This window comes from Lonchura striata, chromosome 18, assembly GCF_050655825.1.
Source record: "Lonchura striata isolate lonStrDom1 chromosome 18, ASM5065582v1, whole genome shotgun sequence".
Classification (NCBI taxonomy): domain Eukaryota; kingdom Metazoa; phylum Chordata; class Aves; order Passeriformes; family Estrildidae; genus Lonchura; species Lonchura striata.
The window spans coordinates 12,300,018-12,323,482 of NC_140720.1; the positions used below are offsets into that span (position 1 = coordinate 12,300,018).

Consider the following 23,465-nt stretch of genomic DNA (forward strand, 5'->3'; position numbering starts at 1 on the left):
AGGGAAAGGGGAGACAGACCCTCCACTGCCTGTGAGTCCACCCCAGGGCCACGCTCGGGGCAGGCAGTGCTGCTGTGGTGGACCTCCCAGCGAGGCCAGAGCCCTGACCTTGGTGTCCCAGGAGTCAGGAGGCAGCTCCTGGTTCTCCCAGCCCACATGCCATGCCGGGACAGCACAGGTTGAGTCTGGCCTGGCCCTTCTCCTGCTCTGCATGGGACACAGGAGGTCCCTGAGTGCCTTGAGCTCCTGCCAGCACAGCCCACTTGACCTGAGCACTGGGAGAGCAGCACCCCTCCCATGACCTCCCTCAAACCAGCCTCAGGCCCTGAGCCTTTCACTTTTCCTTCCCCTGCTCTGATCCCCTCTGCCCTCTGTCCTGAGGCTCCTGGGGTTGGTGGAGTGGCTGCAGTCAGTGGAGTGACAATCTGCCCTGAGCTGGCACTCAGGGACAAGTGCCAGTGCACCCAGGGTCCCTGCAGCCTGGAGCACACGGGGAGGAGCAGGCAGGGCCATGGGACATGGGTTATAGAACATGGGACATGGGACACGGGACATTGAACATGGGACACGGGACATGGGACATTGGACATGGGACAGGGGCAATGGGACATGGGACATGGGACATGGGACATGGGACATGGGACATTGGACATGGGACACGGGACAGGGGCCATGGGACATGGGACAGGGGCCATGGGACAGCCTCCAGCATGGTGCCTGGCTGTGGCAGCTCTCCACACTCACTGCACATCCCTGCTCAGTAAACACAACAGCCAGAGTTTCACAATCAAATATTTATGCTAGTAAAAAACATTTTACATAATCTTTAAACAGCTATGTCGTCTCCCTATATTCATTCTCTGATCTTTCTGTTTTCAGTCGGGATTGGAGAATTTAGTGTATTTACAAAGAAATAAATATTATGATGAAAACATCAGGCAGCTTAATAGTAGCTTTAACAAAGTGCAGAAGTATTTTTGTGTTCATGTTGTCAATTGCATAATATCTTCTGGGCCTTCATAAATTGAAGAACCTTGCCTGGATGCTTGCTGTGATAAATAGTTCACAGCTCCAATTCAAGCAAGGCTGTCTGCTGTCTGAACTGGAAGAGCTCATAACATCTCTGCCATAAATTCCAGCCCTCAAGCTCTGTGGGGAGATAGGGTGGGGACAGACCACTTAAAAGCCTGGCAGACAGTGTCAAGTTCAGGATATTATTTCAAGATATTTCAGGATATTCAGCATCCAGTGGAATGCTGCTCTGATGGTGCTTACCAGGTGCTATCAGAAGTGAAGGACTGGACCATCCCTGCTCCCAGCTCCCTGACCATGTCCTGGGCTAGGACACAGCCAGGATCTCTCTGAGCTGCCTCACCAGCTCCAGCTCAGAAAGCCTCTGTTTGTCCCAGGTTGTGGAGAGGAATATCCTGATGGTTTGCCATGTGAAAGCCACAAGGTCTTTTTTGTGCAAATCACCTCCAAGTCTCAGGCACGCCAAGAGAAGATAATTTCTCCTCAGGTTCCTCAAGGCCATGATGAGCTGGAGCTCTGCTGGTGCAGTCTCAGAGCAGGAGGTTCATATCTGCACTGAATCCAAATCCACTAATGGCCAGTTCAGTGAAAATTCTTTCTCAGGGAAAGATTTCTTCTTCCATTCTCTATCACAACGATGACATCCTGGCTGTTGGCCTCTCCAAAGGATGTCCAGAGTTCCTTGTGAGCCTTGGCCACTGGTTTCCCTGTGCCCTTGGCTACTGCTCCATACTCTGTATCGGGTATGAATGGAAGAATGCACTCCTCCTGAGCAGCAGATTTGTAAAAGCAACTCTTTTTCCAGCCTTCCCATTCCTTCAGGGTTCAGAGCTGTGCCAGCCTGAGGACATTCAGCACAGAGCTGTGTGCCAGTACAGCTCTGTCCCTCCCCAGGGGACCCTGGACACCAGCAGCTGCACAAGCACACAGCAAATTATCACTACTCTGCACACGGGATGGGGAGGTCAGACATCAGATCTGTCTTTTTGCAAAGCATGGTGTGAAGATTCAAGAAATAAGGCCATGGCAGGAGGGGTCTTTTCCAAATGGAGCTGCCAGGTGCTAGAGAAAAGAAATCAAAGACAAACCAGTCTCATTCCCACAGGAGAGGACAGTCTGAGCAGGAATGACTGGCAGAACACCAGGTCTGGGGAAACTCCCTTTCTTTGGCACAGACGCTGTCACACACTGACCCCTCCGAGTCCCCACAGGGGTTTCACTGGAACTTTAGCTCAATTTGGTTCTTTTTCCCATAGTTGCAAATCTACGTACAAACAAACAATCTGCTTTGAAAGAAATCAGTCCCATAAACAATAGGGTGGGTTGGAAGATCAGAAGGGATGTCTTCCTGGGAGCTGGTGAGCAGCTCAGATCTGATATCCTTATGATTCTGGGATGTGACTTCTCAGTTCAAAGGAATTCCCTGCCATGACTAATTTATTCTGGCATTTAAGGCTCACTCTTTCATTCGGTGCAGCCAAGATGAGCTCATTTACAACAGAGGTGATATAGCAGAGCTGGGAACAAGGAATGGGTGGCAGCTGTGGTCTCTGCAGGGACCTGTGTGCCTGTGTCACCTTCCAGAGACAGGGGGTGATGCAGCTGGTGGCCAGGCCCTTTTCAGAGCTGAACTGTAGTGCACACACAGCCAGGACACCAGGGCTGGGCAACGACAGCTCTGGAGACTCACGAGGACTTGGTGGGAATATTTCTGGGCTACCTAAAGCAGGCAGCAGCCAGGCAAAGGGCTCAGTATCTGTGGTGGAATCTCAGTCCTGTCCTGGCCTCTGGGGTTTAGGAGAAACAACTTTCCTGTTTCCTGAGGACACCAAGAGTACGTGTCCAGGGCTGACCCTCACGTAAGAACCATCACAGGGAAACACCAGCTCAGGACTCTGGGTTCAGCAGTTGAGCAATTTACGGAGATGAGTCAACAAATTAGAGCTTGTTATAGGCTGTGTCACCTCCTAAAAAAGATGTGTCTCCATCCCCCACTGGTATCCCAAGGAAAAGAAAGGAAAAGGAAAAGAGGAAGAAATTGGAAACTCCAAAAGAAGCAGGGATACCTGAGTGGAGCTTTGGCTAGCAGGAGCAGTAAATCAAACGGGAGTTTGCAAAGCAAAAGAAAGTAGAAAGCAAAAAAGTACAAAGCAAAAAAACCCCAAACCCTGCAGTTTGAGACACAGGGTGTTAGTGAGCCCTGTCTTGTCCCTGAGCTGTTCATGGCATGGTTCTGCTGAGATGTAGAGTTTGTTCTTTGTTGTGATTGTGATGTTAACTTCATTAGAGAAGAAATTTCTTAGGAAACATTAGTAAGGAACAGGACTCTGGCCACCTTGCTAGACACTTAAAGTAGAACTCTGTTTGCCAGCTCAGCTCAATGCTTGGAGATCAATTTATTTAAATAATTTCTCCCTTGCCAGTGATTAAGGACAATCCAATCCATCAGCTGTAGCATGAGCAGGAAATCACATCGAGCCCATGGTAAGGAGGGGGTTCAGCTCAGGACAGACTCCTTAACCTCAGCTGTCAGGTAACAAGCAATAGGCCAAGAGGAAATGGTCGGGACTCGTGCCAGGATTTAGGAGAAATTTCTTCCATGGAAGAGCGTTCAGGCATTGGAACAGGCCATCCAGGGCAGTGGTGGAATGGCCTGGAAATGTTCAATAAATGTTCAATAAATCCACACAATAAATGTGTGGATTAGCTGCTGAGAGACATGGGCAGTGGTGGGCTTGGCAGTGATGGGTTGGCAGCTGGCCTGGGTGATCTTAGAGGGCTTTTCCAACCTAAATGATTCTGTGCTTCTATCACATGGACTACATGAGGGTGAGAGACCCGAGGAGCTCTCTGCTGTATTGGGATTCTGATGAATCAGAGCCTCTGAGGAAATGAGTGTAGAAGCCCTGAAATTCCTATCCCCATCCCAAACGGTTTAGGAGTACTTCCCAGAAACTATGGGATTAAAATAAAGTAAAATTAAAAAAAAAAAAATCCCAACAAAACTTCAAACCACACCTGAAGTATTTTTATGACTTAGAGGGAATTTAGACACTTTCCTAGGTGAGACCCACATGTCAGGGAAGCTGAGATCTGTCCTTGGCTTAGCTTGGCTTCTACTCCTTACATTACACAATATAAGGTGCCAGTAGATCACCCACTCAGGTGAACCACATGTGGGCTTGGGGAGCCTCAAAGGGTCTGTTCCTCTTTATTTTGTGTGTTTGCAATCCTCTGAGAGCGTGTTTGCTGCGTGGGGAGGGATGCAGCCCCCTTGGGATGGTGTGGCACAGGGCGCTTGGAGCCTCCCATCGCCGTGTCCGTGTGCCACGGCAGGATAACCCTGGTGGCTGACCCCTTGGCAAAGGTGTGCCAGAGCAGCAGGGCTCTGGGCACACCTGAGCGGCAGCAGGGATGCCCAGGTGCCCCCCGAGCAGCGCCGTGCTCCGTGCGGGCACTCCGTGCGCCCCGGCCGGGTGGCATCCGAGGCGCAGCGACCTTCCCGAAGCCATCCTCTGGCCGGGACACTCGTGCCGACCCCATGGCTTCGCCCACCGGTGGGAGCTGAGCCCCGGCGAGGTGCGGAGCCGTGTCCCGGCACGCTGCAAAGAGTTAAAGCCCGGCTCTGTTGATATTTCCAGCGGCTCCCAAAGCCGGCGCTCCCAGGCAGCGCCGCGATTGGCTGCGTGCGGCCGGTAGTAATTAGGATCAGATATCAAACTTCTGTCTTTGCTAAGACCCTTTCCGATAGTCGCTGCTCCCCGCTAGACGATGAGATCAGCCAGGACACCCGGCTGCTGCTGGTAAATGCGAGCGGGAGGAGGCTCCGCTGGCTCCGCGTTCTCCGGCGCAGCGCTGCGCAGGGGGAGCAGTCGGTGTCTGTGCAGGGCCACTGCTGGATGGGACCAAACCTTACAAAGCCGCTTGCTGCTCCTTGCCAGCCGGCTCCAAAAGCACCCAGAGGGTCCAGGAGAGCTGGATGAATCCTGAGCGCCAGCCGCCACGGCTTGCTCGGCTTTTCCCCGTGGAGGAGTTGATGGTTTAAGTGAGGGGCGCCTGGATCTGGTCCCTGAGTCACCATGACTCTCCTGGGCTCTGAGCACTCCTTGCTGATCCGGAGCAAGTTCAGATCAGGTAGGGAAAACCTTGAGAACTCTCTTAAAACTTCTCTCTCTGTCAAGCAGTAGGCACAGAGTGTTTTACATTAAATGTTCAGAAGCAGCATGTGAGCAAAAGACTCGAGGGGTTCTAGAGCTGTCACGGCTTTGCTCTAACAGGGGCTGTTCCACAAGTGGAGAGATACATCTCCCTTCCTCTCTCTTGCTTTTTTTTTAACTTCCTCCTGGTTTTTCGCTGTCTTTGATTTGTGTCTGTGGTTTGTTTCGGTAAAACTGCAGCTCCCGGTTCTCCTCTCCGGCCCTGCTGGAAGGATTTGGGCAGGAAGCCAAAAGGGCATCTGGGATAAACAAGGTGCCTAATGTCATCCGTGTATTCCAGGTGCTCTTGTGGGTCTGTGTGGGATAATCCCGGAGAGGCCGGGCCTCACACCCTCTCTGACAGGCAGGCAGCCGAGCTCCTTCCATTAACTTGTGACTAATTGGAGAAAAATGAATTTGAAGAAATGCGTCATTTTTAGAAGTAAAAATAACAAATGGAACATGAAAAGTATTTAAAGTGACATCATCAGAGAAATAAAACCAGAGGCACACAATTGATTGCCGCTCGCAGAGGGTTTGCAGTAAAACATGCCTCCAGCTCTGAGTCAGGGGAAGCACCAGGCAGGGGCTGCTCCGGGGACGTTCACTGAGTGAAGGTGAGTGAAGGTGAACTATGGCACAGCCGCTCCTAGAGCAGCCCCTCTGCTGGATGTTCATGCCTTTAGTCACTGGCTGCACCTCTTGTAAGTATGCTCTCCTTGGGAGTGGGTAACTTGACTTGTTACTTCGTAAATTTTAACAGTAATGCCCCAAAAAGTTGTTCTCGGGGTGCTTTCTCTGACCTTCCCAGAGGTGAAGTCCTCCCTGGGAATATTATCTGTGAGGATGTGCAGATAAATCAGCTGCATGTGCTGTACGGGATGCTTTCAATCCAGACGGGGCAGTCACGCTGGAGCATGCACCCGGTCTGGCACGTCACCCACGCCGTGTGTGTTTTTGCCTCCTTACTCATTGTAGATAATGAAATGGGAGATTTATGGTACTGATGGGAGACATGAGTGGTGTTATCAGGATCTCTTAGATAGCTGGGTGGTCAACTTAAACTTTGTTTTCTCAGCAAATACAAAGTTGGCAATTGGTTGAAAACCCCAGAGTGTGTGTGCAAACACAAGTGTCCTAGTCTGGCTGAATTATACAAAGCTTGGGTCCAGATCTTTGGTGTGGTTTCCATATCGCTCTGATCTTACATTTCATTAGATTAAGTCATTCCTTAAATTTTGTTGGTATATTATGGTACACTGCTGTTCATTTGAAAAAAAATCTCAGACTGTAACAATTCCTCCGGCATGTACAAAGCAACACTGCCACCTCCCTGAGGAGCGGAGGACGGGCTGTGCATTGTCCCTGCATTCTTTTCAAATGAACCAGGATTGTTTTTAAGGCTCATTTCTGGTTTATTTGTAAGCTGGCTTTATTATGGAACCAACAGCAGGCTCTCTAAACATATTTTTCAAATGATTCTCCAAGAAAAGTAAACTTTGTGGGTCTTTGCATCCATAAATTCTCGTTCCTTTCAGCATTTCTAGGACAGTTAATTTGTGGGGCATTCTTTGGTTCATGATTTATTCCCACAACTGCTGTCCCTTGCTATGGCCTGGTGAAAGGCAGGCTTCCCATTTGACAAGGTTTCTCTGCCTGTTGATTTTGTTAGAGCTGGGCTCACCAAATTCCCAAATGTGTGTCTGCACCTCGCTGTCCCCAAGGCTGTGACCGCTGCTAACGTGGGACATGGCCACAGCACAGCCCTGGTTGTCACAGTGCGTGAGGAGGGAGGAGACCAGCATGCTGAGAAACCCAAATAAGTCAGTAAAGCTGCTTCCAGTCTGTGCTGGATTTTTAATAACATGGGGGACAGAGGATAAAAAAAAACAGCTAATATTTAATAGACTATTTTTTATTTGCAAAGTCTCTGTGGCACAGTTTCCTGTGATGTCCTGCTCCGTGTGCAGGCTTTGTCAGCTGTAAAGCCCCACAGGGATGGCGGGAGGTGCAGGGCTTGGATTTACCATCCTCCATTCGCTTGGAAGAGGGCTGAAAGCCTCAAACAGCCCATGGCTGTGCCCCACACTGTCTTGCAGGGCTCAAGGGCTGTGAGAGGGGACAGCAGCAGTTCCAGAGATGTGTAGCTTGCAGAGAGGCAGGAGGGATCACCCCAAAATGCCATCACCCCCAAGGAGCCGTCGCCACCGCTTTGGGAACGCTCTCAGCCAGCAGGTGTGAGGCTGTTTGCTCCCCAGGTTTGGGAAGGATTAGCTGTGCTCCATGACTCATGATGAGCCTGAATCCCTTCTGAAGGATTCCAGGCCAATATTGAAGAGGGCTGAAGTAAATCTTAATAACTAAACTTTTGCTGTCTCTGCCTGGCCTGCACACGCCAAGCAGCTGAAGGAGCTCTGTGAGTGTGTTTAGGGGAGCTGCAGGTACATTACTTGTTTTTCCTCCTCCCAGAACCTCTTTCATCCCTGTGCTATGCACCAGGAAGAATGTGGAGTGAGGAGGTGGCAGCTAGAAGATGGTGGCAGTGCTGTGGCTCCAGGGTCAGCTCTCCTGTCCCTCATTTCCACACAACAGCATCAGTAGCAAGCAGGGGTGTGTTTATCCAGGAAGGCTGCTGTGGTGGTGGCAGTGGCTTTTCTCAGTGTGGCCAGCATTCATCCCTGGAGTGCTGCAGTGGTTTCTGCTGTTCTTGTCTCTCCAGTGGTCCCAGTGAAGGACCAGCACAGCTGTGCCAAGAGGAGGGACAGTGGCTACTGCAGTGCCAGGCATTTAACCACACTAAAGGGAAAATCAGCACCCTGCTGCAGTCCTGCAGGGTCCTGCTTCCCTTCCTCGAGGAGCTCTGTGCCTCTTTATTTTGTCTGTTTGGCCAAAGATAAATATTCTGATCTGAGGTCATCCTGACAAATTTTGCAGGAATGATGATTCTTCAAATCTGCCATGCTGTCCCATATGATCCAACTATCAATGGGATTGCACTAAATCAACAGGACATCAAAGTGCTGTTCCAGAAACACATTTAACTCTTCCCAGAGATGGTCGTTTATGTGATCTCTTGCTTTGAGTACAAACCAGTTGTGCTCCAGCAGAGGAGAAGCTTTGGCATCAGACACAGCAAAGAAAGCTGACAAATGCAGATCCAACCTTAGTCCCGATCTTTTTTTTTTTTTGCAACTATATGGAAAGAGCTTACAAGGCCAACATCTGCCTAACTTCAGTGGTAATACAGATAATTGGTGAGAAGTGAAAGTTTAACACTATAAATAAAGCTCTGCATGGCTTGGCATGGGGAACCAAGACCTAATTGTGGACACATGGGTGTGGGTTTGCAGAGAAGACTTGCCTGGCTCCATGGGGGGAAGTATTCATGCTTACACGTAGGGCTTGAATGAAACTGAGATGGGAGAGGAATTTATTCTGTCTGCCTCTGGTGGCCAGAGCGATTTGGACCAAAATCAGCAGGTCAATAAAGGCAGAAGAGAATAGGTCTTGGTAGGGTGTTTGGCCAGGCGTGTTGGCAGAACCTTTATTTTGATTTTCCTGGTGTCCAAAGATAAAGCATGCGCCTGTGTTTCCTCTCAGATCATGAACTCATACAGGTCACAGTCAGTGTGTGTGTGTTCAAACCATGGCCTTGCTGTAACTGATGAGAATGTTTTAGAAAGTTTTTTGTAAAACACCGTCTTGTTGTAGATCAGTCTGTGCTTGGTTTCGTTTTTCTGGCCTCTCATCCCTCAGTGTTTTAATGGGCAGTCACGTTTCTTTGTCAGTCAAGCATGTGTTGTAGCACAGATGAAAACTCGCTGTGCTTCAGGGGACATTGTCTGGGCTGCTCATGAAGGGGGGACTCCAGGGGCAGAGCCTGCCCTCAGGACCATGGTGAGGTTGGGGTTGCACATTACATTGGATTCAGAGGGATTTCACAGCTGGTTGTGCCCATTTGGGTGTCTGGGCTCCTTGCTAGCCAGCTGTGCTAGCCTAGTGTCTCTCCCAAGGTACCTGAAGACCTGGATTTGGGGTTAGAAATGTAGCTATCACCCATTTAGAGATTTTTCAGTGCAGGCTCGCAGGTAACACACATTTGTAGCACATCTGTGTGTTAGAAGTAAAATGCTCCCAGCTCTGAAGTGACATCACAGGCAGAGATAAAGCAGTGCTCACCTGGGAAAGGACTGACAGGGCTGTCCATGGCTTTCCTGGCTGAGCAGTGCCATCTCCAGCTTCATCTCTGCTCACACAGGTCCCACAGAGGTCATGTTTTCAGAGGATAACACAGGCCTGGAGACAAGATGTTACAGAGAAATCTCTTTGTGGCTCATGGCTATGGGCAGAGCAGGTGGGATGAGATCCATGGAGGGGCTCAAGGCAAGATTTGGCCAATGTGGTTTTGCAAAACAGCAGCTCCAGAAAAGTCCCATGAGCAGCACCAAGGAGGCTGGCTGCCTTGTCCCCCACTCTGAATCACTCCAGGCTGGAGTTTGATGCTGCTCGGCTGGAAAGGAGCCCCACACTCCTGCCCACATCCTGCTTTGAGAACAGACTCCTGCTCCTGGGGCAGCTGAGGGGAACAGCACAGTCCTGAGAGGGCCATGGACAACACGATTGAACCTGCCAGAGTGCCAGCCCTGATCCTGCCCTGCTGGGACCTTGGCACAGTCAAAGAACAGCTCCTCTTTCTCACCAGGCTCACACAATAACTCGGACATTAAATGGAAAGCCAGTCCCACAGCCAGCAGCAGTCCTGCCTTTCAGAGGTGGCTGGGTCCAAAACAAGGCCAGGAGTTGCACTTGGTGATCCTCACACAAATGATCATTCCCTAGTCCCAGATCCCCTCTGTGACAATCTATCCCCAGGGCAGGAGGCAGAGGAGAGGCTGTGAGGTGGAGCAGGGACCAGCTGCAGGGGGGATCCCCCAGCCTGTGCCCTGCTCACTGCAAGGCAGTGGCATCTGGGGAATTTGGGTGCCCAGGTGCTGCTCCTGCAGTGGCGGAGCTGTGGCAGTGAGAGCCACAGGTTTTCATCACTCCCTGCAGCAGGGCAGATGATGAATCCTACACCCCCACACGGGAAATCATCATCACCTTCCCAGCTATGCCCCAGGGGGATTTGTGCCCTCTCCTTTTCCTCCTCAGCAGCCTGGCTGACAGCTGGCTGCCCGGGGGGCTGCTGGAGTGTTTGTTTGCTAGGGAGGGCTGGGAAATAAGCAGAAGCAGCCAGGAACGTGGGCCCTGAGTGCACAGACTGCTGGAATCCCCCTTGCCCATGTGGATGTGGTGCATCACTTGGTCTGGCTGGCTCGGAAGCTGGAGTGAAATGGTGCAAATAATTTGGCACCCGTGGGAGCTGTGAAGGGAAGTGATGGAGGAGCCTCACTCAGGATATTTTACAGGCTGGTGGGGCACTGCTGTGTCCTTGGCAGGGTGGTGTGTGTGACTGGAGAAGGCTCTGCTGTCTCTGATTCTGTTCATAATGTGATGTTGTGTGTAAGTTGCCTCAGTTGAAGGCAGGTTGCTCTAATGCCTGGGACACTGCACCAGGATAGGAGAGTAGAGAACCATTCTTGGATGAGCAGCAGGTTGTTTTTATTCTTGGACAGTTTCTGACCCCCTGTAGCTCACCTATCCCATAAAGATCCATCTCTTCCTCAGGGAGAGTGCCAAGCTCTGCACATCTCTTCAGTATTGTGAGCAGTCACAGAGAAGGTTCTGGGCAGAGAAAGTGGGGTACAGCTCTCCCTGGCCACCTTTAAGCTGCCTGCACAGCCCAGGAGGAAACACGAGCACCCCAGAGCATGGACTGTCCCTTTGCTTTTGAGAGTCCCTGAGGGGGTGACTTCTGAAAAGGGAGTGCAGATAAGTTGTTACCCTGATTTTTAAAAGTGTTTTCTTTTATAGTTCTTTTGTAAGTTTTAAAGTTCTCATAAAACTTCTTTAACCTTCTAATAATGTTTACATATTTGAAAGTCAGAGTTCCCACACCATTTCATATAAAAATAGAATAATTTGCATATTTCTCTGTAAGTAAAGAGAAATTATTAATTAATATTTAAACCAATATATTTAAAGAAGTAATAATTCCATCCTCCAATCCACAATCACCTTTAGAATTCTATAAATACCAGATGTTCAAATAAAGCACAATTTTTTTTCCTCTTTTGAACTTACCAAACTTCTGTGTACTCATTTAATGTCCAACAACAACAGTAACTGGGTGCAGTGTAGGTACCCAGAGAGTGAGGTCCAAATCCAGGCAGAACCAGCACGTACTGAGGGTGGTGCTATGGGGCAGAGGAGGGTTTCAAACCCTCCTGGCAGCAAGGTTTGCCAGTTTAGCCATCAGCTTCACCCTGCGTTAAGAAAAGCAGCACACACACACAGACTTTACCACATATTCAAGGCTGCATTTTTCCCTCGCAGCAAGAATCTATCTTTGGTGTCCAAAGAAGTGCTGGAATTTGGCAGGAGATCATTGTCCCATAGGAAGCCTTCACTAAACATTTGCTCTGAATGTGAAACATGGTTTGTACAGAGGACACGGAAAAGTCACAAGCAATGGCATCTCAGGGAGCCTCCTGCTTTGGGGACTGCTCTGGAAGGGATTGTTTTTCAGCTCCATCCCACATCCCAGGAAAGCTGTGTTGTAGACATGAGCTGTTGGCAGAGCAGGTTGCTCCCAAGGACAAAAATGCTGCTCTGCCTTTCTTGTCCTTCCAGCCCCAGCGAGGAGAAGCAGCCTGGGGCTGTGCTGCTGGGCAGGGAAGTGTGTGCTTGTGTTGTGACTGAGGTGTCTGTAGTCCTGGCAAGCTGTACTGAGCTTCCAGCAGGAAACAGGGAACTGAGTCCTGTGTTTTACCTTGTGATACGGGTGTCCTCTCGAAGATTTGCAAAACCAAAGGTGTAGAAGATGACACTACCTCAAAGTACAGGTGTGTTCCCAGGGTGACGGGATGAGCTCAGGTGTTCACCAGGCTGGTCCAGCAGCAGCAGGGATCAATCAGTGCCACACACAAACCCTACACACTGTCCCTGTGTTAGCTCCTCAGAACAGTCCTGCCCCTTTCTCTGACCCTCTCTCTCTGACAGTTTTACAGCTACGGCTCCAGCAGAGAAGGACCCGAGAGCAGCTGGCAGACCAAGGCATCATGCCACGTGAGTATCTTCTTCTGCCCTTTTCCCCCCAGCTCAGGGGGCTGTGTTCATCCTGGCACTGCTGGGGCACGCTGTGGCAGCAGCTGCCTGCTCAGACCCCACAGCTCAGAGCTTCCAGGGGGCTGCAGGAATGAGCTGATCCCTGGTGCTGCACAGTGCATTTATCACACAGACTGCCACGGCCCTGCTCAGACTGAAGTCAGGAGAGATGCTTGCCTTACACCATCCAAAACTGCAGCTGCAGAGCTCCCCTGCCCCAGAGGTCACTGCAGCAGGACAAGCAGATCCAGCTCAAGCAGAGGACTCACAAAGCTGTTCACAAGGCAAGGGCAGAGAATCTCCTGCCCTGTAAAGGCCAGGAGCCTTTGTGACAGGATGAGGAAGCTGGGGAGGAAGGCAGCTCTGGGAACTGCCTTGGCCCTGGTGCACAAAAACAATCCCTGGAGGACTGAGATATACCCAGATGTGTGCCCAGGCAGGACCCCACGGGGCAGAGCTGTCAGTGCACGCCTGAGGCAGGGAACCCCACGGGGGCTGCTTGCTGCAGAGTGACAAACGTGTTCCCCCTCTGACCCCAGCCAGCCCTGCTCACCTGGCATTCCAGCTGAAGGACAAACTCCAGGACAGCGTTGTCATGAAATCATTCTGCACCAGAAAGGCAGCTGCTAGAGCCCAAAAAGTCAGTGAATGAAAACCATCCCCTTCTGCACCTGCAGGTGCATCACGAAAGCTGTAGCACCACTGGAGAAAGGATGTTGGGAGCTCAGCCCTGCTCAGTGGAATACTCCATCCTGACCTAGCTCAGGCTCCATGTGCAAATCTGTGCTTACCTGGGACCCAGGTAGAGGATTATCCTTTCTGTCTCATCAAGGACCCCTTGGGTTCACTGCTAAGATCACAATTTTCCAGAGGCTGTGTCACTTCTGTCTCTTCTGGTTGTCCTTGCAGACTGTGATGGAGCTCTTGCCTAAGCAGCAGAACACCACCTCTGTAAGAGCATGGCTCTGGCACTGCTTGCTGCACCCTGTCCCCCCCTGTCCCTCCTGGAGGATTGTGCTGAACAACAGACACCTTCTCAGGACATCCCTGTCAGCACCAAGCATTAGAAAACTTGAGCAGGGTGACAAAAATCACGACTGCCAAAATGATCAATGGTTTTAAGACTGATAAATGAATATTCTGTCCATTTTTCGCCTGCTTATTTCTTTAAGCATTCTGATTGTATGCTGCCTGCCATGAAAGAGCAGGCACTTTGATCACAAGACTCCAGGAGCTGAAGCTTTGGACAAAATGCTGTGGTATTTTTTAGAGTAATGCAAGAACATGGGGCAGCATGAGAGGTTTGTGCAGCTGGGGCTGCTCTGCAAGGCTGCACTGTCACACGTGGCACCAGACACCTCAAACCTTACACACTGCAAAGTATTCAGCCAAAGATATTTGATGGCAACTGAAGGGTATTTTCCTCTTACTTACAGCTTCTTTGCACTCCCAACTTCTAGGCTGACATTTTGCAGTCTGGTTTCTGTCCAAGAAGACCATTTTGGGAAACTTGAGCACAGTTCTCTCACTGAAAGTAATAGAAGAAAAGGCACTTATGCCATTATAAAAACAAACACGCAGAATTTAACTGCTGAATTTGACATCAAGAGGAAGTGTCAGATGTTAGCATTTAATACATGGGAGCCCCAGCCATTTTCCCCATGGCTTGGGCATGTGCAGACATTCCTTAGGAAAAACAAATCTTTATTAACCGTATCTCCCCATGCCATGTTGGTTCTGAGGACCAGCAGGTGAGTCCCCCTGGCTGTGATGGACTGCAAAAATAGCTGTGCTTGAACCACCTCATCCTCACTGAAGCCTTAAAACAGCAGTCCCCAGGTGATCAACACCCCCCACAGCACCTCTGCCCTGCTGCCCCCAGGCCCTCACCCATTTCATGCTGAAATGTCATCCCCTGACAAGTTCTCTGAACTGGTATTGCTAGCAATGTCTCTATTTGTTCTGCAGACTGATATGAGCTGCAGCACCCCCAAAATTCCTCCAACAATCTTGGTCAATTATTAAACTCTGCAGCACTTTCCTCTTGAATAGCACAGCACATGGTCAGTGCCTGCAGCACCCTGCCAACATCAGTACTCACATCAGCAGGGCTGGGAAAGTCATCTCTTGCTAACTTCATTTTCATGTGCACTATTTAATGTTGCTTCTGATTCAACCAGCTGTCACCAGTGCTGGTGGCTGCTCACTGAGTGTGGCACAGCACCACCAGCTTGTCAGTCTGTCTGTCAGTCTGTCTGTCTGTCTGCTTTCCAAGTGGCAGGAGCAGGAATGTGCCTTCTGTGCTTTTCTGTCATTCCCTCGATGGTCCAGGGCTTGCCTGGCTGTTGATACCAAAAGTCAATTCAGAGGGCCCCCAAACCTTTCGTGCTTCTCCCCAGTCTTCTTTTCATCCTCCCCTAGACTGATGGAGGATAACAAGGCCTGCATGAAAATACTTTCTGTCTTTATTGGATCCCATTCAGAAGATGGAAAGAGAATTTCTGTTGCCAGGCAAAGAGTTGCAGCAGACTGTTTTTGTGGGTCAGGACACCTTCCCCTTCCTTGTCCCAGTGGTAACTGTTAGTTTTGTCTGCTTACACAGTCAGAAAAGAATTTTTGTAGGATGTGAGAAGTATTAACCCCTTCACCATGCAAATTCTGCCTCAGTTCCTACTGCACCACAGTGAAAAGGGAAATGTGCAAGATTCTCCATGACTCCGGTACAGGCTGCTTTGTGGCACTGCTTTTCACTGGTCCAAGAGCCAGGGATTATTGGCCTGTTTTTGGGAGCACCACTGGGTTGATCCTCCCTGAGTCAGGAGATGCTGAGGACATGGTCTGCTGCTTGCCATGGGAGTTCCATGTGACACAGCTGCTTCTGAGGGGTCAGGGGACAGGACAAACGTCCAGTCATGGTCAGTGGCAGAAGATGGATAAAGGACCACTGGAGGCTGCACTGCAGACCCCGAGAGCTGAGGCAGCTGTTCATTTTCCTGCTGACCTCGAGCCTTAGTCACCTCCGGGTTTCATTTTCAGCTCAGGTCCCTCACAGGTGTTTGCTCTTCCCAGATCTGTCTTCTGGAGCTGTGGTTCCTTCCACCACCTGCAGGGAACATGACAGGGAAAAGATTTATCTGCTCTCTGACGTGTCCCACTGTGTTTCAAAGCCTGCACCCCTCCCTGCCCACGTGCCTCCTGCTCTCCCCATGCTCTCCATCCCCCCTGCTCTCTTGCCATGGACTGGCTGAGAGCTTGGGATTTCCCAGAGCTTTCCTGAGTTATTTTTAGCCAGCACAATAAAGAGAACAGCTAGTTTGTGTTGCTATTTTTATGGCACTCATTAAAATGCTGTTGCTGAATATCCTGGTAGCTGCTTGCTTCCGCTCCTGTGCTGACTGCTCCTCTCTCTTTCCTGTTGCAGCACTGAAAAGCCCATCTGCATTCCATGAACAGCGAAAAAGCCTGGAGCGAGCCAAGGTAACTCTGCAGCCCTCCCAGGGAGGGAACACATGGGCTTGCTTTGCATGAGCCACGGGGTTTGAAAGCACCTTCCACACTGTCCCCTCCTCTGGCACCCTCCTGGCCCAAGGATGAGGGGCAGGGCACCTGCTCTGCTTCCAGAAATGTCTCACAATGCTGGAGCACCCTTCTCTGAGCAGGGATGGTTTTAAAAAGGGCAAATGAGGCATCTGTGCGCTGAGCTGTGGGGTTTTACAGAAGGCTGTGGGCAGGGCAGGGTTCAGCATGGCTTTGTCAGCCCTTGCAGTAAATGTCCAAGCAGTGCTGCGGGTCACATCCACGGGCTGCTCCTCCTGTGCTGGCTGCTCTGCACCCCTGGCAGCGAGCTCAGAGCAGAGGGGACACATCAGAGTGTGCAGGGCAATGAGGTGCCACCTGCAGCCAGTCCCCGGGGAAGTCACACTTGTCACCAGGCAGGAGCTCTGGCTTTCAGCTCTGCAGTGCAGCTTGGCCATTAGGACACAGCATCCAAGGGGAAAATGGGCCAGGCTTCCCCAAACACTGCCAAAGGCAGTAGCCATTTCCAGAAAACTGCAAAACTCTGGGATCTGATCGCTTTTTGGGAAATCACACTGGTTTTCCAATCACCAGCAATGCAGCTTTGATCAAGCTGGAGGGATGGTCCCGGAAAGGGAAGCAATTAATCATGCAGGTTTTGCTTGGACACAAGAATTTGTTCCATTAATCTGCAAAATGTGCTTGCAGTCACATGAGAAAGGACCTTTGCAAGGGAGAATGAGTGTGAAATACAGGGAAGTGCTCTTCTGAACTTAAACACACTCCAAATCACTTGCCCCAAGTCTCCTGTGGTAATAAATGGCGAGCATAAGAAATGCAGCATGACTCTGAAAGATTAGTATGCTTAAAAAATTTCAAGCAATCCAAAGTATCCTTGAAGTGTCATATATTTTACAGTTAAAGTATACATTTCTGTCTCTTTGTCTTTCTCTTCAAAAGCTTTCACTGGCTAGATGCCTGGGGGAAGGGGAAGGATGGTCTAGTCTATCCCAAACCACGGGCATGTTTAGCAAGTGCTAATGAAGACACAGAGCACAGCCCATAATTAACATTATTCCCTTGCAAAGCTGCCCTGCTTAGACCTGGGAAAGAGAAGATCAGCAGCTGTTTCCAGACAGTTGCTCAAAGACATTTGTTGTTTTGCTGATATCCCCCCAAGCTGATGTGCAAACAGAAATAACTGTTCGTGTGTTGTGAAAGCTCCTCTGCTTCAGTTGATGTTAAAAGAGGTCACATCTGAAGGGTTCATTATTTGCACCCCAGAGACACAAATGCAGCTTATTAACAGGCAGGGTCCAAAGGAACTGGAGTCACAGCAGGAACACAGCTGTGGGACAGCAGCTGGAGCTGAGCCCAAGTCTGAACCTGATCTAAGGGTTAGCTGGAAATGCATTATGTGAGTTTAAATGCACTCAGGTGCAGACACCAGCTTGCTCTGACCTGGCACAGGAACCAGGCAAGCCTACATGGTCCAAGCACGGGACTGTGTTGGTGGAAATAAGCTGTGAAAAATATGGGGGAAGGGTAAGGCGTTGTAAAGACTTTAGTAAATAAAATGTCTATTATTTGTTTAAACATGTCACTGGCTATGTTAGAGGCTGGCAGCAGGCCAGCGCTGCAGACTTTGATGTCCTGTAATAGATTCTGGGGTGGAGGACAGAGAGCAGGCTGGCTTTCCTGGGGCTGTCTGGCTCAGCAGGGCTCAGCACTCACCCCAGCACAGAGGGGCTGCAGGGTGGCTGTCATGGCTCTGCCCCAGAGCAGAACAGCCCCATGGGGCAGCTCACAGAATCCCAGAATCCCAGAATTCACAGAATCCCAGAATCCCAGAATCCCAGAATTCACAGAATCCCAGAATTCACAGAATCCCAGAATCACAGGATCACTGGGTTGAAAGAGACCTCCAAGAACATCAAGTCCAACCCAGCCCCAACGCCTCAACTAAACCCTGGCACCCAGTGCCACATCCAGGCTGGTTTAAACACACCCAGGGATGGTGACTCCCCCACCTCCCCAGCAGCCATTCCAGAACTTTATCACCTTTCTGTGAAAACTTTTTCCTGATATCCAACCTGAATTTCCCTTGGCACAGCCCAAGGCTGTGTGCTCTGGTTCTGCCAGTTCCTGGAGAAAAAGCCCAACCCCACCTGAGCACAGCCACCTTTCAGGAGCTGTGGGGAGTGACATGGAGTGACTAATTTCTGCCGAAGGCCCTGTCCAGTGACCACTGCAGGAGCATCTCTGGTGCATTAAGTCTTCATCCACTGCAGTGCTTAATCCTCTGGCTTAACTGTGGCTGTGACCTGACCACAGCCCTGCCCAAGTGTCCTTCTTGAATCCCTAGCACATCTATTTCAGATCATCAGTCGTGCCAAATCATGGGGTACTGTAATCACTTAGCGTTGAAGGATTCAGAACGAGGGAGTATGTCTTCCATCATTCAAGGCATTAACTAATATATTGACTAGCAGGAAAAATTGCTTTGTAAAAGGATTTGATTTATTCTTCTGTTTAGACTCTGAGCCATTTCCAATTCCTCTGGTGATCCAAAGCTATGCTCCTTTTTTATATTCGTCTTATCCAGACCAAATTTCTCTGGCTTGCATGTGAGAAAGCCATGGGAGATAATGTCAAAACATGCTTTGAGTCAAGCTGCATGATATTCATTGTTTATTCCTGTACCAGAAAACTGTCATTCCTCCATAGAAGGAATTTTGGTTGGTGTGATGTAATTGTTCTTGATAAATCCATCCTGGCTGTTGCTCACCTCCATGCTATCTTCAAAATTCATTTATATAGATTGTTTGATTATTTGGTCCAATATCTTGCTGTCTGCTTTATAATTTCCTGGTTTCTTCTGCCCATCTCTTTTAAAGCTAGCAATTACTCTCCTTTGCACAGAACCACAGATAGCTGCTATTACTCCAGCCTTGTGTCTCAAAATTGTTTGGGAACATTTAACTCCACTGAGTACCCTCTAACCTGTTCTCCAGCCTGACAACTGGGCTTTCTCCTCTTTTCTTGCTGAAGGTTCTTGGCTGAGCCACCTGTTTGATAAAAAGCCATTTGTCTTTTCAGTGAGGATGGTTTTTAAAAGGCATTAAATCCTGTAGCCATCTCAACAGTAAGCTGAGAATTATTTCTCCTGTTTATGGAACACAGACAGCACTTTCCATTGCCTGATCCTGGCTGCAGAAGTCCTTACAAGATCTTTTTCTCACGATCGTGTACATTTTGTACTGTAGATTTCCAATTTTGCTTCAGCTGCTTGTACTATTTTATATTTATCCTTAGGATTTTTGTCTCTTTGAACTCTGTACAATTTTTGTACTATTTCTTCTTGCAGCTCAGCTCAGCTAAGAGCTTGTCTAAGTGGAGCTCTAGCTTTTCTTCACCAGGGGACATGGTGGACAGGCCCACCACTCCCACGGAATAGGTGTCACCCTGCCTGTGAGTTCTCAGAATATTTCAGGCATCATTCACCCAGCAGTGGTGGCAAAGGGCACAGAGTGGGTGCAGTGAACAGTCAGCAGCCACGTGCATGTTGTTCCCTGCGTGAAGAACTTCTTCCTAAGAATAAGCCAGCATTTCACTGAAAAATCACACATTTCAGTGTCATTTAGGAGCTCACTCAACCCAGCTTGTAATAAATCCAAAAGAATCGTGGGATGGCACAGGGGCAGGTGCTCTCAGTGCCTTACTGCTGCTCTAGGCAGGTAACTTTGCATTTGTGTTCTGCAGACTGAAGATTATCTCAAGCACAAGATCAGAAGCAGGCCTGAGCGGTCAGACCTGGTCAATATGCACATTCTGCAAGGTAAGAGTGCCCGAGCTTCTCCCACATCCTCCTCGTGTCCCCTGCCCTGGGACTCGTGTTTCTCCTGCCCTTCTTGTGTTCCTCCAGGAATCTCATCACCAATACTCTGTTCCAGCTGCTCATGGAGGGCAGACTCAAATGGGACCAGTGTGAAATTCTGTCCAGAGCTGGTGTTCAGGAAGCAGGACACACTTTTATTTCTGACAGGCACAGTCCCAAGGCCACCCAGTCTTCCTCCCATCTGTGGCAGGGAGCAGTGTAAGGTGCTCCAGGGAACAGCTGTGAGAGAGAACTCTGTTAGACACCGCTGCCAGTGTCTGATCATGAAGAGCAAACCCAGGGAATTTGTTGTCCAGAGCACTGAAATTCCTCCAGCAGGTCACTGTAACACCTCCCCAGGGCTGGACATCTTTTGTGCTGCTGTAATTCTGGATATTCTGTGTGACAGCCTGTGCAGTCAGTGACCCAAGCAGAGCTGTATGAAAAGCCCTGCTATCAGTCTGTGAGCCACAGCAGCTCTCTCCTCTCCTCTCCCAGCCTGGTGTTCCCTCTCAGGCAGAGAGCTGGCAGGGCTGGATCCCATCACAGACAGCAGAGCACCACAGTGTCCCTGGTTATCTCCAGAGATAACAAGATCCTTAGAGACAGAGAGGATGTGCAGCCTCCCTCCCTCCTTGAGTCCTGTCACTTGTCTGGAAGGAGCAGATCACTCTCTGGCAGCTGTGAATGCTGCCCTCTGCTCTCAGCATGGATGCAATCTGTATTTCTTTTTCCCTCTGGCAGGCAGGAGGGCTGAGCCTGGGTCTTGTGCAGGATCAGTGTTGCTGCCTTGCTTTTTCCCTGGGTTTCCATCCCAAAATAAGCTAGCACCATTGCTTGCTGAAGACATGGAGTCCTTCCCTTAGGTTAAATAATAGAAGCAATGTGGACTGGAGCTGGGGGATGGCTCCAGACGTGGAGGCATGGACAGGGACAGAGCCAGCCAGGGCAGAGAGGCTGCAGAGAGCAGAGGGTGCCTGGCTGTGCATCAGCAAGGGGCATGGGCTGCCCCACAGCCTGCAGCTCACACCTCTGCCCATCCTGCTCTGCACTGCAGAGCTGTGTCTTGGCATATCCATGTTGTGGGTTTGACTCACAAATCCATTTTGTTCACAACTGGACCTAGAGGTGATTGGAACTGGCCAGGTGACCCAGTTTGCATCATCCAAGTGCCTTACAGGCCTCCCTTCTGTTAGAGTTCATCTCGAGGAGTTTGTGTTCACTGCTCTGTGTAATCTGAATGGCCCTGGACCAGCTCTCCTGGCCTCCTGTAGAGAATCTCCATGGTGTCAAGCCTTGTAACTCGTGTTCCCTACAGAGGGTGTCCAGGCTTTGAAGAAAGAACAACCCACACACAGCTGCTCTTACTTTAGACCCTCAAGGGTTTAGAAACACTCTGGTTTAGAATCCCACTCCCTCACTGCTCACACCTGGTCCAGGAGAGGAGCTTTGTTCAGGAAATCTTTCCGTTTAAGTTGCTATTCTTCTGTCACCCTTTAACAAGTGGGGTTTTCTCAGCTGGCTTTGCTAGGGCTGCAGCTTCCAGATCTACCTGCCTCTTCTCTGCTCCTCCCCAGCTCGTTTTTTTCCCTGGAGGCCTGAAGCACAGTAATTTTGTCACCTCCAAAAGTCTACAGCATTTTGAATTCCAGTGTAAGCCATTTACTCCAGCTGTCAAGCACTGCCACTGGTTCTGTTCTCCAGCTGTTTCCCATCTGCACCAGCCCACAAGGGGCCAATGTGCTCCTGGCAGGCAGGAGCTGGAGCCCTTTGGCCCTTCCTAGTGGCAGCTTTGAACTTGCTCATGAAATTCCCATCCCAGATCACTCCTGGGCCTTGCAGAGCATGTCTGGCTGTAGGCTGGGCTTGCAAGCCCAGGGTGGTAGAGAGAGGCTCTTGTTTGGGCATGGAGAAGCTGGACCTGAGCTCAGAGAATAACCCATGTCCCAAGTCACAGCAGCCCACCCAGCCTAGCAGAGCAGATCCTGCTGTGCTGAGGGAGACAGAGTGAAAATTTAATAGGGTAGAAATCTATTTAGATTTAGGTAAAATGTGCTACTTTAAGCTTGCTAAATATGTTGTTTAGTTTAGTGACTGTAGCTTTAGCAAAATAATATAGCTAAAAAGAAAGAATGCAAATTTTTATACTAAAAGATAAAAAATAAAAAAGACTCTTTAGACTTTAAAATAGATAGGGCAGAGTGACTCAGGAGTTCTTTTTTGTACTTTTAACAAAAACTAAGTATAAGTGTAACTAACTGTGAGTATAATATGAAATTAGCATAATGAATGTGTATTATACACTCAGGATTGCCCACAGCCCCCAGAGGGGTGCTGTGACATTGTCACCGAGTGCTGTGCCCACAGGAGCCCCTGGTCCTGATGCTTCTCTTTGGCCTTTTAGACTCAGCTGCAGAGGGGTCCATTCAGTCCACGCAAATGAAGCTGAAAAGAGCCCGACTGGCCGATGACCTCAACGAAAAGATCGCGCTCAGGCCGGGCCCTTTGGAGCTGGTGGAGAAGAATATTATTCCTGTGGACTCGGCTGTGAAAGAGGCCATAAAAGGTGTGGCAGTGAACGTGTGTGCTGTGTGTGTGCAGGGGCCACAGTGAACCAGCCTGAGTGTAAGAGCTGCTCTTATTGCTTCCATCTCATTATTTAAGTAACCAACCCCATCCAGCACAGCGCTCTCATCTTAGAGCAGTGACACTGAAACGTGCACCAGTGCTCAGCCACATTCCCCCAGAAATTACCTCCCTTCTCACACCCCTTCCCTCCCCAAGGCTTTGAGCACAGAAGTGATGCTGTTGGAGAGAGGACATGGGAGAGAACCTGAGTGCCCAGGGCTGGCTGTGAGACCAGCCCACATCCTCCCACTCCTGCCCTGCCAAGCTCTCACATCACACGGGGGTGGAGTGGCCCCAGTTCAGGAGGGCTGAGGGTTCTCTTTTATTTTTTACCACTGCTGCTGGTGGGATGAAGGACCCAGCAGAGCGGGATGCTGCACCCCTGGGGTGTGGAGCATCCTTGGGGTGCTAAATTGCTGGAGAATATGAGCAGGAGCCTGCACCCCCAAACAGGGCACACCCCTACCAGCCAGGACCCACCCCTTGCTGTATACCTAAGTTTGGGTTTCCTCCATCACCTCCTCCCACCAGAGGAGGGAGGAAGAATCATCCACAATTACTTCCCCCACGCTGCTGCAGGGAAGCTGGTGTGGCAGAAAGGTGACTCAAATTTCACCAGGGCCCAGTGCCAGGACAGGGAGATCCAAAAGCAGAGAAAGGAGCAGGAAAGCCAGCAGGGTCCTGCAGTGACAGGACAGCAACCTGGATTTTTGAAGTCTGGGGCTGTCCCCACATGTCCAAGCTGGCACTCAGGTCTCCAGTGAGGCACAGAGAGCTGCTCTGCCCCTGGAAGCTGCTTGTTCTGTTGCTCACAGTTCCTCAGTTAATGGGATCATTTCCATTGGGATCATAATCCCATTTGAAGGGTCTGTTCTGGAGCTCAGAGCAGGCTGGGGACAATGGCAGGTTTTTGGGGCAGAAAGGCTCTTGGAGTGAGAGGAAAAATGCCAAAAATGAGAGTGGAAACAGGAAGTACTTTGATTTTCATTTCATCTCAGAAACCATCTTAA

At 50.0% G+C, this 23,465-nt stretch overlaps 1 protein-coding gene across 11 annotated transcripts in view; it reads left to right on the forward strand.

Moving 5' to 3' along the window:
* Positions 1 to 23,465, forward strand: part of MYOCD (myocardin) — a 203,364-nt gene that overhangs the window by 164,697 nt on the left and 15,202 nt on the right. For 7 of the 11 annotated variants that reach the window (XM_085556522.1, XM_085556517.1, XM_085556516.1 and 4 more), the window contains exons 3-6: positions 12,330 to 12,395; positions 15,856 to 15,911; positions 19,713 to 19,788; positions 22,232 to 22,393. In XM_085556522.1, coding sequence (XP_085412648.1) covers positions 12,330 to 12,395; positions 15,856 to 15,911; positions 19,713 to 19,788; positions 22,232 to 22,393 — 360 coding nt within the window. Of the gene's footprint in view, positions 1 to 4,563; positions 5,167 to 12,329; positions 12,396 to 15,855; positions 15,912 to 19,712; positions 19,789 to 22,231; positions 22,394 to 23,465 lie in introns of those variants that run through there. The other 4 variants (XM_085556519.1, XM_085556524.1, XM_085556525.1 and 1 more) reach the window with 4 other exon arrangements.